The sequence below is a fragment of the Lissotriton helveticus genome, chromosome 2_1, assembly GCF_964261635.1.
Source record: "Lissotriton helveticus chromosome 2_1, aLisHel1.1, whole genome shotgun sequence".
Classification (NCBI taxonomy): Eukaryota; Metazoa; Chordata; class Amphibia; order Caudata; family Salamandridae; genus Lissotriton; species Lissotriton helveticus.
Genome location: NC_136059.1, coordinates 1,588,982,228 through 1,588,994,934, shown reverse-complemented (window position 1 = coordinate 1,588,994,934; position 12,707 = coordinate 1,588,982,228). Strand labels below are relative to the sequence as shown.

General features: G+C 43.9%; 1 protein-coding gene across 2 annotated transcripts in view; it reads left to right on the top strand.

The window, feature by feature from the left end:
• Positions 1 to 12,707, top strand: part of TBC1D2 (TBC1 domain family member 2) — a 511,011-nt gene that overhangs the window by 425,078 nt on the left and 73,226 nt on the right. For both annotated transcript variants that reach the window (XM_078676557.1, XM_078676558.1), the window contains exon 11: positions 9,607 to 9,727. In XM_078676557.1, the coding sequence (XP_078532683.1) occupies positions 9,607 to 9,727 (121 nt within the window). The remainder of the gene's footprint in view (positions 1 to 9,606; positions 9,728 to 12,707) is intronic.

The following is a 12,707-nucleotide window of genomic DNA, read 5'->3' as shown; positions in this document are numbered from 1 at the left end:
TTTAGATTAACGTTAAGGAAAGTCACAAGCAGGCACACGACAATCTCTCCAACTCACCGGTCAGTTAGGAAACTTGCAGGCTTCACTTCAGTAATGAAAACGTAAATTGATGCAGGCTTCAGGCTCAAATGTTTCCTGGGATAGCAATTTGTCTCTGTTAGTATGGTTCTTCAAAGTTCTTTTCTCTGTTTCTTCAAAAAAAAATTTTCGCGTGGTTCTTTTCACCAGTGGAGTTCTTCTCCCTCTATGGTTGTTTAGCTCCTTCTGTTCATCATCGCCATGTGTTGTAAATGAAGTCAGCAGGCAGATGTAAGGCTTAACTCTTATTTATTAAGCACCATAGAGAAAAGCTGGTGTTCCCATCAGAAAGCAGGAGCTAACTGACAGGACAGAACAAAGGAGTAAATGACATCAGGGAAAATGGAATGTTGGACTTAAAGGGATACATAAAACATAAGTGCAGAGAATACAACAGTACTCATTACCGATGGAACACTGACTAACTGTAAAGCGTAGACATAATACATTTAAGACAAAAGGGCATACATTCCGATATGTCGAGTGTATAAATGCAGCGTCATAAACTTAGAAATGCTTGGTGCGCGACCTAACATACATTATACAAGACATTGTTTGGAGTAGCTTCAAATAATCATCGTATAATTGTGCAGTGAAGAAATGGTAAAAGCGTCTCAAGAGAAGGAGGTTCTGTCAACATTAAATGTGAGCCAAAAGGCAAAATGGCGGACAAAACCTGCTCAAAGTTATAATAAATCCTGGTTTGAGAAGCAAATATTCTTTCAGGCCTTGAGATGTTTGTAAAAGTTAACTTTGTTAATGTTCTTGGGGAGCACACCAATCTTCCATAAATCAAGCAATATGTGTAACACTGTAAATGCCTCAGTTAGAGCAGCTATGACTGCAAAGATCCACAGGTGCATTCAGTGAATACAATGGCGAGCAGTTATGATAAAATACATCGACCCAAACAAGCTTGAAATGATGAAGCTCCAATTAATGCCGTTTAGCAGAGTGAAGAAATGCTGCATGGGAGAAGAGCTCAGTCGGCGGTAAAGAAAATCACGAAATAAAAATGACAGTCAAAAGCTCAACAGATTCAAAATTCGCTGCACATTTGATAACGAGACATCATAGGGCTTAGCTGCACTTGAAGATAAGGTGAAATACCTTTGGCTGGTCATTGAGTTGTTGAAGAGGTATCATGCGCGGTAACTGAAAAGCTGCATTGGAAATAATTCTGTCAGCGGCAGCGTAAAATGGCGGGCGCAACCTTCACAGAACCACGCCACCATTCAGCCAGTGAGAAAAGCCGGTCTCAGAGCTGGAGAAGGCTCGAAACAAATCCGGTGGAACTCAGGACATTTTCACACACCTCATGCCTCACCCGTAAGTCGGTGTAGGCACCAGGAATGTCGCTCTGGTTCAGCCTCACTCCCGTCAGCCCGGGAGAGTCACAAAACCGCCGCCATCTCCGCAGGGCGCAAGCCACGCCCCCGAAGGTCCAATTTAAATGAGAGAATATTCTGAAAAAATTCCTTTAACATTATTGAAACTAGAATTGGCAGCACAAGTAATGGAGGAAGAGTAAAATGCAGAGCGCACCTTGCAGATATGGTTTTTATAGTTATTAATTGCTAAAAGGTAATTGATTTTAATTGCCTGATGGTAGCTGGCACACTATCGCTTTTCTAGAGATGTGCAGCAATGTCTAGTTATTTTAAAAACCAAGGAGCTGAAAGTTGATCTGGAGATGAAGTAATCAGCTCACAAGTTGCAAGAGAATTTAGGGCCAATATCCACCAAAAATGTAAATTGTTGGTCAGGTCGGCAGCAACGTTGCCTTCAGGTGGTGAAAGGGCAGGAAGAACTTGTTCAAAACAACTGGGTAGCAAGCTTAACTTGCTGAATAAGATGTAATACATGATATATATTGATGAAAAGCAGTAGCTTCCTAAGGGAAGTAACTGAACTGAAATTAAGTTCTCTGAATAACAAAAAGTTAAGACATTTAAAAAAAAGTAAGCCATAGACTTCCTAATAATTTTGTATTCAACCAGTTTTTGGTAAATAAATGAGTACAGGAACACGCATAGGTTGCAGAATACATAACTCATTCTCCAGCATCAGTTTTGAAACTCTTTGTGCATTGCTTTTTGTGTGGTATTATGTAATGCAGTTATATTAATTATAAATAAAGAACTCTGAGACGCAAATATAATTTAATAGTAATATTACATTTGGTACCTGCTTAATTAAGAGAAAACTCCCCTGTAAAAGCATCCGGTGTTAACAGGGATGAAAAGGAAAGACAGAAATAGGTAAAGGTAATGGCATAGAGAGATGATGGTTGGACAGCCAGTAGTCTACATTGAATATTGGTGTGAATCCATGATATCTGCTTTGGTATCACTATTGACTGATAGATTGCCATCAGTTCAGGGGGTTAAGCAATTTGAGGAAAGAGTTCAGTTATTCCATAGGTTCATCTCGATATTTCCCATTGATATATGTGTTTTTCCCAGTGATATATATATATTTTGAGTAGTGTGAGTAGGGTGAGTAGTGTGTGCCAGATGCTGGTTGGCGAGCTATGCGATTTCTTTTAAACTGAATGCGAGTGTTAGCGCGGCTGATTTAAGAACAGGCTAACTTGTACCATCTTGTATTACTTTGTGTTCTGGTGCTAAAAACTTGTTTTTAAAATACCCTCTCCCCCTCTGCACTTACCTTATCGGTCCCTGGTCCGTCACGGCGATTTCGTGCCGCTTGAACGGAGGGACGCGACACCTCCCCCCTGCTACGTCACTCCCTGGGTCGCAATATGGGGGAGGCGGTTACTCGGCCGCGCAGAGGACGAGCGCAGCGGGCGCGCCGACGGCGCGCCGAAGGTGCGCCTAAGGTAAGCCCTTCTGCGCCCGTCCGCGACTGGCCGGGACAAGGGGCACTCCACTCTGCAACCCCCACCAGGTATTCGGCCCATGATTTGACTCTTCTGCAGGCTCTCTGGCCCCTCAGTACCATCACTCAGTCCAAACTTAACTCATTGGGGCTGCTCTGCCTGAGACGGGTTTTCCTGAGGTCGCTTCCCCTCCGGCCATGGATCCCCTTCCTAACATTCCGCCGTGCACGGTCCCCTCCCTCTTCCTCACCAAAATGACTGTTAACTCTGAGCTTACTGTATACTATTTGAACACTCGTTCCCTACCCAAGCACCAGCTGGAAATATTTCAATTTCTGGATTTTGATAAACCCGACCTACTATTCATCACCGAGACATGGCTCAATGAGAAATCCTCCCCGTATATTCTTGCTGCGACCCCGCCAGGCTATTACATCCTCCAGGCTAATAGGGTCTCAGGCAAACCAGGCGGTAGGGTGGCAGCTATCATCAAGCACCCCACCCGTTTCTCCTCATTGGCTGTGGATGATATTAGCTTGGTCAATTGTCTTGTCCTCAAACTTGAATCTCCAGCGGTACCACTTATTTGCGTTTTGGTTTATCGCCCCCCCCCAGTATATGCCCAACTTCCCATCCAGGTTTGGTAACATGCTCTCCCAATTGGTCATCAATAACTCCAAAGTTCTAATTTTGGGAGATTTTAACTACTGGCCCTCTGACGACAAAGAGAGTGCGTGTTCACTGGCCTTTACTGACCTTCTGACAAGCATTAACTGCTCCCAACATATCAAATCAGCTACCCATGTAAAAGGCCATATACTGGACCAGGTATGGACTATCAACCTAGATATTTCCATTCCCTGTATCCTTCCCTGCCTTTGGTCGGACATTATTACTTTTTCTTTGACTATTGGGTCAAACACTACTCGAACACCTGAGACCAACCTCTCAGCCAGGAATTGGAATAAAGCTGACCTTAGCGAATTCATATCCCTGCTCAAAGCCTCTCCTCCCCCCGACTGTGACTCCTTAGACGCCCAGGCCTCCGGCCTTAATCATTGGCTTGATTCAGCTTGTAACATCATAGCCCCTCTCAGACAGGTTAGACTCAAGCGCCCCCACGACGCACAAAGATGGTTCTCGGAAGATCTTAAAGAGAAAAAACTCAGACTTAGACAAGCTGAGCGGCGTTGGCGCCGTGACTATGCCGCCGACAATAAGTCGGCATTCACGTTCCAGCTTAAAGAGTACAAATCAGCCATTTTGCAAGCAAAAACCGCCTATTTTTCAAAGAAGATTACTGATTCTGTTTCCAAAGCTAAGGACATCTTCTCTATTGTTGAGGAGCTATCCCACCCAGATAGGGTAACCATTAGACCCCTCCCTTCCCAAGAGCTCTGCGACTCCCTAAATCAGTTCTTTATTGATAAAATAACTAAAATCAAACATAGCATCTGTCCCCCTGCCACTTCCGGCCCCCTCCCTCTCGTGGTTACCCTATGTACCCCCAATCAATAACTCAGATTCCCCCGATCACAGAGGCTGAGTTTTTGACTCTTCTGCATAAAGTGTCCTCTGGTTCCCCTACTGATTGCTGCCCTCCCCATGTCTTACGCGAGGCCTTCTCCGCCTGCCCTTCTCCCCCCCTGACACTGTTAAATGACTCCCTTAAATGGGGCCTTGTTCCCAGCTCTTTTAAAAATGCCGAGGTGGTTCCCATCCTCAAAAAACCTAACGCAGATCCCTCGGTCATGAGTAATTTTCGCCCTATCTCTTTACTCCCCTATCTCAGCAAAATCATTGAGTCCCATGTCACCAACTCTCTGAGCCTCTTCATTGAGCGCTCACAGTTCCTCGATTCCCAACAGGCGGGCTTTAGACCCGCTCATTCCACTGAGTCGGTCATTCTCTCAGTGATGGAGGAGCTGCGGAGGGGAGCCGACTCTAACACCAGTCAGGCCTTGGTACTCCTGGATTTGTCGGCCGCCTTTGACACGGTTGACCATAAGATCTTGATCGACCATGTCAGGGAGGCCGGCATACAGGGATCGGCCCTTAACTGGGTTCACTCTTTTTTGAGTAACCGCTAACAGGCCGTTCGTCTCTCCCAGTTCTCCGCGGAGAAAGTTGGGATGACATGTGGTGTCCCACAGGGCTCTTCTCTTTCCCCCCTCCTTTTTAATTTATACCTGACCCCCCTTATCCAGTCCATGTAACAGCAATGTCACCGCATTCAACTATGCGGATGACATTCAGCTGATTTTTTACATTAACCCCTCAGACCAATCTGTCTATAATTTCCAGTCCACCTTATGTCACATCAGTGACTGGATGGGGGCAAACCATCTTAACACCTTGGCTGCTAAGGCTTTTCCCCTCCGGTGCTGAATATTTATGAATCCCATTTTACATGACGAGTTGACCTTGTCATGAGCACAGCTCCAGTGTGCCTCATGACGAGTTCACCTTGTCATTAGCAGGCAAAGGTTAAACTTAACCCAGATAAGACCGAATTGGTTCTTATCGGGGGTGCCTCTAACCCCTGGAGGCCCCACTTTTGGCCAACAAGTTTAGGCCTCCCCCCTCCCACAAATTCCGCGAAAAGTCTTGGGGTGATCATCAGCAACGATCTCTCGATGAAACCCCAGATCAATGCTGTGGTCTCCTCTAGTTTTTTTCACCTACGCAAAATTCGGAAAATTGCGCGCTTCCTCACCACCTCTGCCCTCACCTTGACCCTTTTGGCGTTGGTCATCTCTAGAATTGATTACGCCAATTCTCTTTATGCCGGCATTCCTTCCTATCAATTGAACCGCCTCCAGCTGGTTCAGAATCAAGCTGCACGGCTAATTTTTCATCAGCCTAGACATCAGCATGTGCGCCCCCTTCGGAAAACCCTTCATTGGCTCCTGGTAACAGAACGCTGCTATTTTAAATTGGGCTGTGTTATTTTCAAAGCCCTAGCTGGCCTTGGTCCTCTTTTCATTTCTTCCCTTCTTCATCATTATGTCCCCCCTCGCAATCTCCGCTCCTCTCATCTTACCCTACTCAATATCCCTGCTTTCAGGCGTAAGAAACATGGTGGGCTCAGATTTTCTTTTCTGGCCCCTTCCTTTTGGAATGCACTCCCTTTAGAGTTTAGGCTTACAGCTTCCTATCCTCACTTCAGGTCCCTTCTCAAAACCCATCTGTTTCGCAAAGCATACGACTAAATCCCCCCTTGATCTGTCTCCACACGCTCACAGCGCCAAGAAACCGTATGGTGGAAGCTGCGCTTTACAAATACTTTTACATAACATAACATTTTGTCTGTTAGCTACGCTTCTTGGGAGGCATTCAAGGTGGTGGTGAAGGGACATTGTATGGGCCAAACAACTGGCATGCAAAGGGAACTACACCGGGAGCTCTTGACCATTGAGGGAGTGCCGTGCCCGCTGGATAGCACGCAATGAACAGGGGTACACGCACACACACACCAGGCTCAACCGAATTCGACCCAGACAAGATCAACAAACGATTCCAGCGCTACTAGGTAACACTGTACACCACCCCCCAAGAGGCCCCCCAGGCAGACTGTGGTTCATTCCTGGCCCGCTTCCCCTCTGCATTGTGGAAGAACAGACGGCGGAAGAGTTGGACAGCCCTCTAACTATCCTAGAGATCTGAGGGGCCATTGCGTCGTTGGCCAATGGTAAGACACCGTGCCTGGATGGGCCTCCCAGCAGAGTTTTTCGCTAACTATATAACAGAACTGGCCACCCATCTGGTCTCCTTGTACGCTGAGGCTCTCGAGTCGGGACATTTGCCGAACTTCACACAAACTGCAACTGTGGTCCCCCTCCCCAAGGTGCCTGGCCCGATGCTGGAGTGTGGGACTTCAGGCCTTTGTCCATACTCAACACAGATTTCAAAATACTGAGCAAAATCCTGGCGTCCCGACTGCTCCCACACATGAAACACCTAATACACCCAGACAATTGGATTTGGAACATGTTTGTGAAGAAGTTGATAAGCAGGTAAATCATTTTTTAACTGGTTAAATCCTATCCCGCTGTCTCGGGCAATGAATTTAGGGGACGATTGGTTCAGAAGGTACTTTATCAATTGTAGTGTAACCTTTTCATTATGTCTTATGAATTTGTTCAGATTAGATTCAAACCAAATACTGAGGTATTTCATCCTGGACTCTGTCCCTTCTCTGGAAAGCAAAGGCACAGGTTTTTTATTGGCAGGACTTCTGTTTTATCCTTGTTACGCAATATCCCGAGACTTCATTATATTTTATCTACTGTATCTAGAATTACAGGAATAGTCCTCCCTACATCCTCAATAAATTACAAATATGAGACTGCCATCTGTGCATTTTGCTGTCTTATATCAGCCCAAATTAAATGGAATGCTCATAACATTTGAATTTTCTCTAATAGAGATTACTAGAGGTTCCGTAAATGGCAAAAACAATAGATGGGGAAAGGGGTCACTCCTGTTGTCGCTTGTAGCAAAATGATTTTGAAGAGGAAGCCATTAATGCTGACTGTGGCTGAGAGAATTTTGTATAATGTGAGGATTATATGGGGAAAAGGCTTTCCCAAAGAGAAGCGCTCTTCTACATCATGCAGGAACCTTATCAAAGGATTTTCTACGTCCACCGTCATGGTGATTGTTGGGGGGTTTCAGTAGTTTGGCTTTCTCAATAGCATTGCTAAACAACCCAGTATCATTAGAGGAAAGAGTTTCTGTCAAGAAACACGTTTTGGTGAGGCGGTCAACATAGTGATCAGGGGTGGCCAAAGCGATGTCCCGTTGTGAGGCCTCATGAAGCCAGGTTTCAGTAACGAACACAACATCTACATTAAGAGTTGATATAAGGTCATTGGCCTTTTGTTTGCAGCGTGCGAGGGATTGAGCATTTATCAGATAACACCAGAGAGACAGAGTAGGGAAAGAGTTCAGAACTGATTAATTAGAAAACAGGAGGAAGGAACAGTCTTCATGGCAACAGACGAAAATCTCACGGTAGTAATTCAAGAGCTAAGGCTAATCAAGTGCTCAGTTGAGAATTGCAGTGGAGAAGAAGAGGCAGCGTTGCCGGCCGTGGGCCCAGCTGGTATGTGGAGACGGGTTTGCCTTCGGCATCCCCAAAGGCAAGCCCCTCTGTCTATTAGAAAAGATTTTTTGGCTTTATTTTGAATTAATGAATCATTGTATATTATAAGCTTTTAAGATGTATGGAGGTTTGGAAGTATTAAAATAGACACTCAGAGTGCTGTCGGACCAACCAGTCTAATAGGTAATTCATTGAACTCAATAGAGAGGCGGTTGATTAGTGTGCGGCTACTCAGTGGCAATTTGATGATTCTGGACAACGGCAAAGTCCATAGTTATTACTCACTTTAGTTATTAAATAAGAGGATATGGCTCCTAAATGTGGATTGAAATACTGCAACTTATCAAATGTAACCTATTTAGATCAAACATATAACATATACATTTTTTTTTATTATCATATTATCTTTATTGATAAGATTTTCGAGCCCCACTCCACCTGCAACTGTACAGACCTCATGTGATGCTACGCCTCAGTGCTTTTCCTTTTGTCTTTTCAAGTCATCTTCCTTCCAGTTTCTTAGAGCCCAGTTGAGGAGGGTGCCTCATTATTTGAACCTTCCACTGCTCGTTTAGTTCTTGTCCCAGTAGTTTCAATTACTATTTAGGTTTATCTGGTGCTCAGCTCCAGTACTGACAAATCCTATGGGTTTGCTTTCCCTGAATAGACTCCTAATAAGTTGAACAGCTGATCCAGGGTGTTGTCAGGGCAAACAAAGTACCGTTGCTATGCACGGGAAAGACAAAAAACATCAGCAGGAACTGGATGGGAGAAAATAATCCCTCATAGTCTTGGTGCAATAATGTCGCCCTGGTTATGAGGTGCTGTTTCATCTTCTTTGCTGTTTCTTGGTTCCTAGTTTGTACTGCTACCTTAGGTTTTTTTGTGATTTGAATGAAACGTATTTGAATAACTGAATGAATGAATGAAACATGTGTTAAGCACAGCTGTCACTCCAAGGAGCATCCTGGTGCTATGCTAGAAAACTGCTACAGGTCCAGAAATGAATGCAGATGTCACTAAATTAGCGAATGACAAGAGTCTTAGGCTGAAAATAACCAAGTTTTTAATTATTTCAAAAAATCTTCTTCAGGTTCTATAAAGCACAAGGTGTGAGGAGGAAGATTCCAAACGTTAGACCCTAGAACATTTCTGTTGCAGAATTGCATTTTTATAATGTAATAGCAAAAACGTCTGAATGCAAAAAGAATGTATTGATGCCATAAGTATAAAGTCTTCGGTTTCAAGGTATTTTAAGTCAGTGTCTTTCCCATTATTATTATAGACTAGTCTTGAGATCATGTTTGCATAACGGGTGGTTCTGACTACAAGCTACCTTAAGCTCAACTATAATAAGAACATTATTGTTTCCAAGTATTAAAGTATTCTAGACACATGAAACATGAATAGGTTTTAACCTGTGAACTCGACAAAATCTATACTTTAAAAAACGTATAACTTCAGAAGAAAAATGTTACCCGCATTCTTATTTTCGTGACTTCTCATCCATATTTGACGGCTAATTACTAGCTTTAATTGATTATCAGTTTAACCCATTTTTCTTTTCTATTTTCTCTAGATTAGCAGCACTTATCCTGTTGGTCATGCAAGAGGAGGAGAGTTCTTTTTGGTGCCTTGTAGATATTGTTGAAAATATAATGCCAGTGGAGTACTACAGCAAAACCTTAGCTGCATCCCAGGTAAAGCTGGAATGTCCTACACCATACACTATAATGGCACTTCTTTAAGCGAGGCCCCATTTAGCTGATGTACACCAGTGGCCCGTGCTTTAACTCTTCCACACAATGCAAATCCTAAAAAATAATAAAAATCACAGGAAGGGGTGTCCCGCCTTGTACTATCCCTCACTTTAAAGGAAATGGACCAGCTGAGATCCAAACTTTGCTGGATATAATGTATGTTTTCATCATAAAGGGCACTAAAAACAAGGTGATGGAATGCTTGAATTAATCTTCCAGAACAGAAACAGGCGAACCCCAACTGCCAGGCTATATTCTCTCTGAACCCGAACATTAGCAACCCAGGACCAGTTTCACTCTTATTAGGGCTCATCAGCCAGGTATAGCTTTGTTCCAGTGGCACATTGAACACGGGACACCTGTTTGGGTAAACCCGTAACATGTAGGGCATCAGAAAGAACGTGATAGTGATGGAATGATTGTTTAACCCCTTCGCTGCTAGGCCTTTTCCCCTCCTGTGCTGAGGCTTTTTTTGGCGTTTTGGAGTAGTGCGCGCTTAGGCCCTTGTAACTTTTTGACCACATAAGGTATCCACGCCAAATTTGCGTCCTTTTCTTCCAACATCATGTGGATTCTAAAGGCGCCCTGGGTTTGTGGATTCCTTTGGAGGGGGCCCAGAAATTTAGCAAAATATAGTGATTTTTTTGTTTTTTTCAGAAAAATGGGAAAAACGGGCTGCAAATGAAAGCCTCTGGGTGTTTCCCTGAAAATGGTATCACAAAAAGGTTTGTGGGGCTGAAATCTCCATTTTCTCAGCTTTCAGGGAATGACAGACTTTTGTCAGAGAACCGAAATTTTTCACTCAGTTTTGGCATTTTTCTGGGACATAGCCTATTTTTGCTATTTTTAGAGCTTTCCACCTCCTTCCAGTTAATGGTAGAAATGAGTTTGAAAGCAATAATGGATCCTGGAAAGCTTTACATTTTCGAAAAGTAGACAAAATTCTGAATTCAGAAAGGGGTCATTTGTCTAAATCCATGAAGGTTTCGTTATAGAAACTAACAGTTAGATATTGGAATATTTGAAATTTTGTTGAAAAAAACAGCCTTTTGTCTCAACGTTTTCACCTATAACTTTTTCTAATTTTGACAGCTCTTGGAAAGCAATATACCGTTACATCCGTTAGACCTTCCTGGTTGTGGGGATATATAGGACTTGTAGTTTCACCAAGAACCCGACGAACCCAGATCCAAAAACTGAGCAGCAACTTGCAATGGTATTTTTTCATTTACTGGGTATAGTGCACTTTGTCTTGGAAAATGTATACATGGAATAATCTGTATGAAAGACACCTATGTATTTCTGAATTGGGTACAAATTATAGACTTCAGAAACAGTATATAATTGCACATTTTCAAAGTTGGGAATACTCATACTAGCATGAGAATTATTGGTCATTTTTCATAAAGATTTTTTTTTTACTCAATGTCTTTCATTCAAAGGGAGAAATGCATGAAAGCTCAATTGGTAATAACAGTTGATTTACAAATCTGAATTACCCCAAGTGTCCCGATAAAAACGGTACCTCACTTGTGTGGGTCGGCCTTGTGCCTGCGACAGGAAACGGCGGAAAATGCAACGTGGTCGCACCTAAATTTAGCAGTTACAAATTGACCCTTTTTTGGCAAAGTGCCTACCTGTAGTTTTTGCACCCTAGCTCTGCCGGCACCTAGGGAAACCTTGCAAACCTATACATTTTTGAAAAGTAGACACCCAGGGGAATTCAGGATGGGGTGACTCGACTGCCTACCACCAGGTTTTGTTACCCAGAATCCCTTGCAAAGCTAAGTTTTTCACAAAATAAACACATTTTCCTCACATTTCTGTGGTGGAAAGTTCTGGAATCTGCGTGGATCAACAAATTTCCACCCACCCAGCGTGCCCCCAGGTCTCCCGAAAAAAACGGTACCTCACTTGCGTGGGTAGGCATAGTGGCTGCGACATGAAACAGCGCAAAACGCAGCATGGTCGCACCTCAATTTCCCAGTGAAATTTAGCACGATTCGGACAAAAAGACTACCTTTTGTTTTTGCGCCGTAGCTCTGCCAGCACCTAGGGAAACCTAGCAAACCTATACATTTTTGAAAACTAGACACCCAGGGAAATTCAGGATGGGGTGACTCGCCTGCCTATCCCCAGGTTTTGTTACCCAGAATCCCTTGCAAACATAAAAATTTGACCAAAAAAACACATTTTCCTCACATTTCTGTGGTGGTAAGTTCTGGAATCTGCGTGGATCAACAAATTTCCACCCACCCAGCGTGCCCCCAGGTCTCCCGAAAAAAACGGTACCTCACTTGCGTGGGTAGGCATAGTGGCTGCGACATGAAACAGCGCAAAACGCAGCATGGTCGCACCTCAATTTCCCAGTGAAATTTAGCACGATTCGGACAAAAAGACTACCTTTTGTTTTTGCGCCGTAGCTCTGCCAGCACCTAGGGAAACCTAGCAAACCTATACATTTTTGAAAACTAGACACCCAGGGGAATTCAGGATGGGGTGACTCGCCTGCCTACCCCCAGGTTTTGTTACCCAGAATCCCTTGCAAACATAAAAATTTGACCAAAAAAACACATTTTCCTCACATTTCTGTGGTGGAAAGTTCTGGAATCTGCGTGGATCAACAAATTTCCACCCACCCAGCGTGCCCCCAGGTCTCCCGAAAAAAACGGTACCTCACTTGCGTGGGTAGGCATAGTGGCTGCGACATGAAACAGCGCAAAACGCAGCATGGTCGCACCTCAATTTCCCAGTGAAATTTAGCACGATTCGGACAAAAAGACTACCTTTTGTTTTTGCGCCGTAGCTCTGCCAGCATCTAGGGAAACCTAGCAAACCTATACATTTTTGAAAACTAGACACCCAGGGGAATTCAGGATGGGGTGACTCGCCTGCCTACCCCCAGGTTTTGTTACCCAGA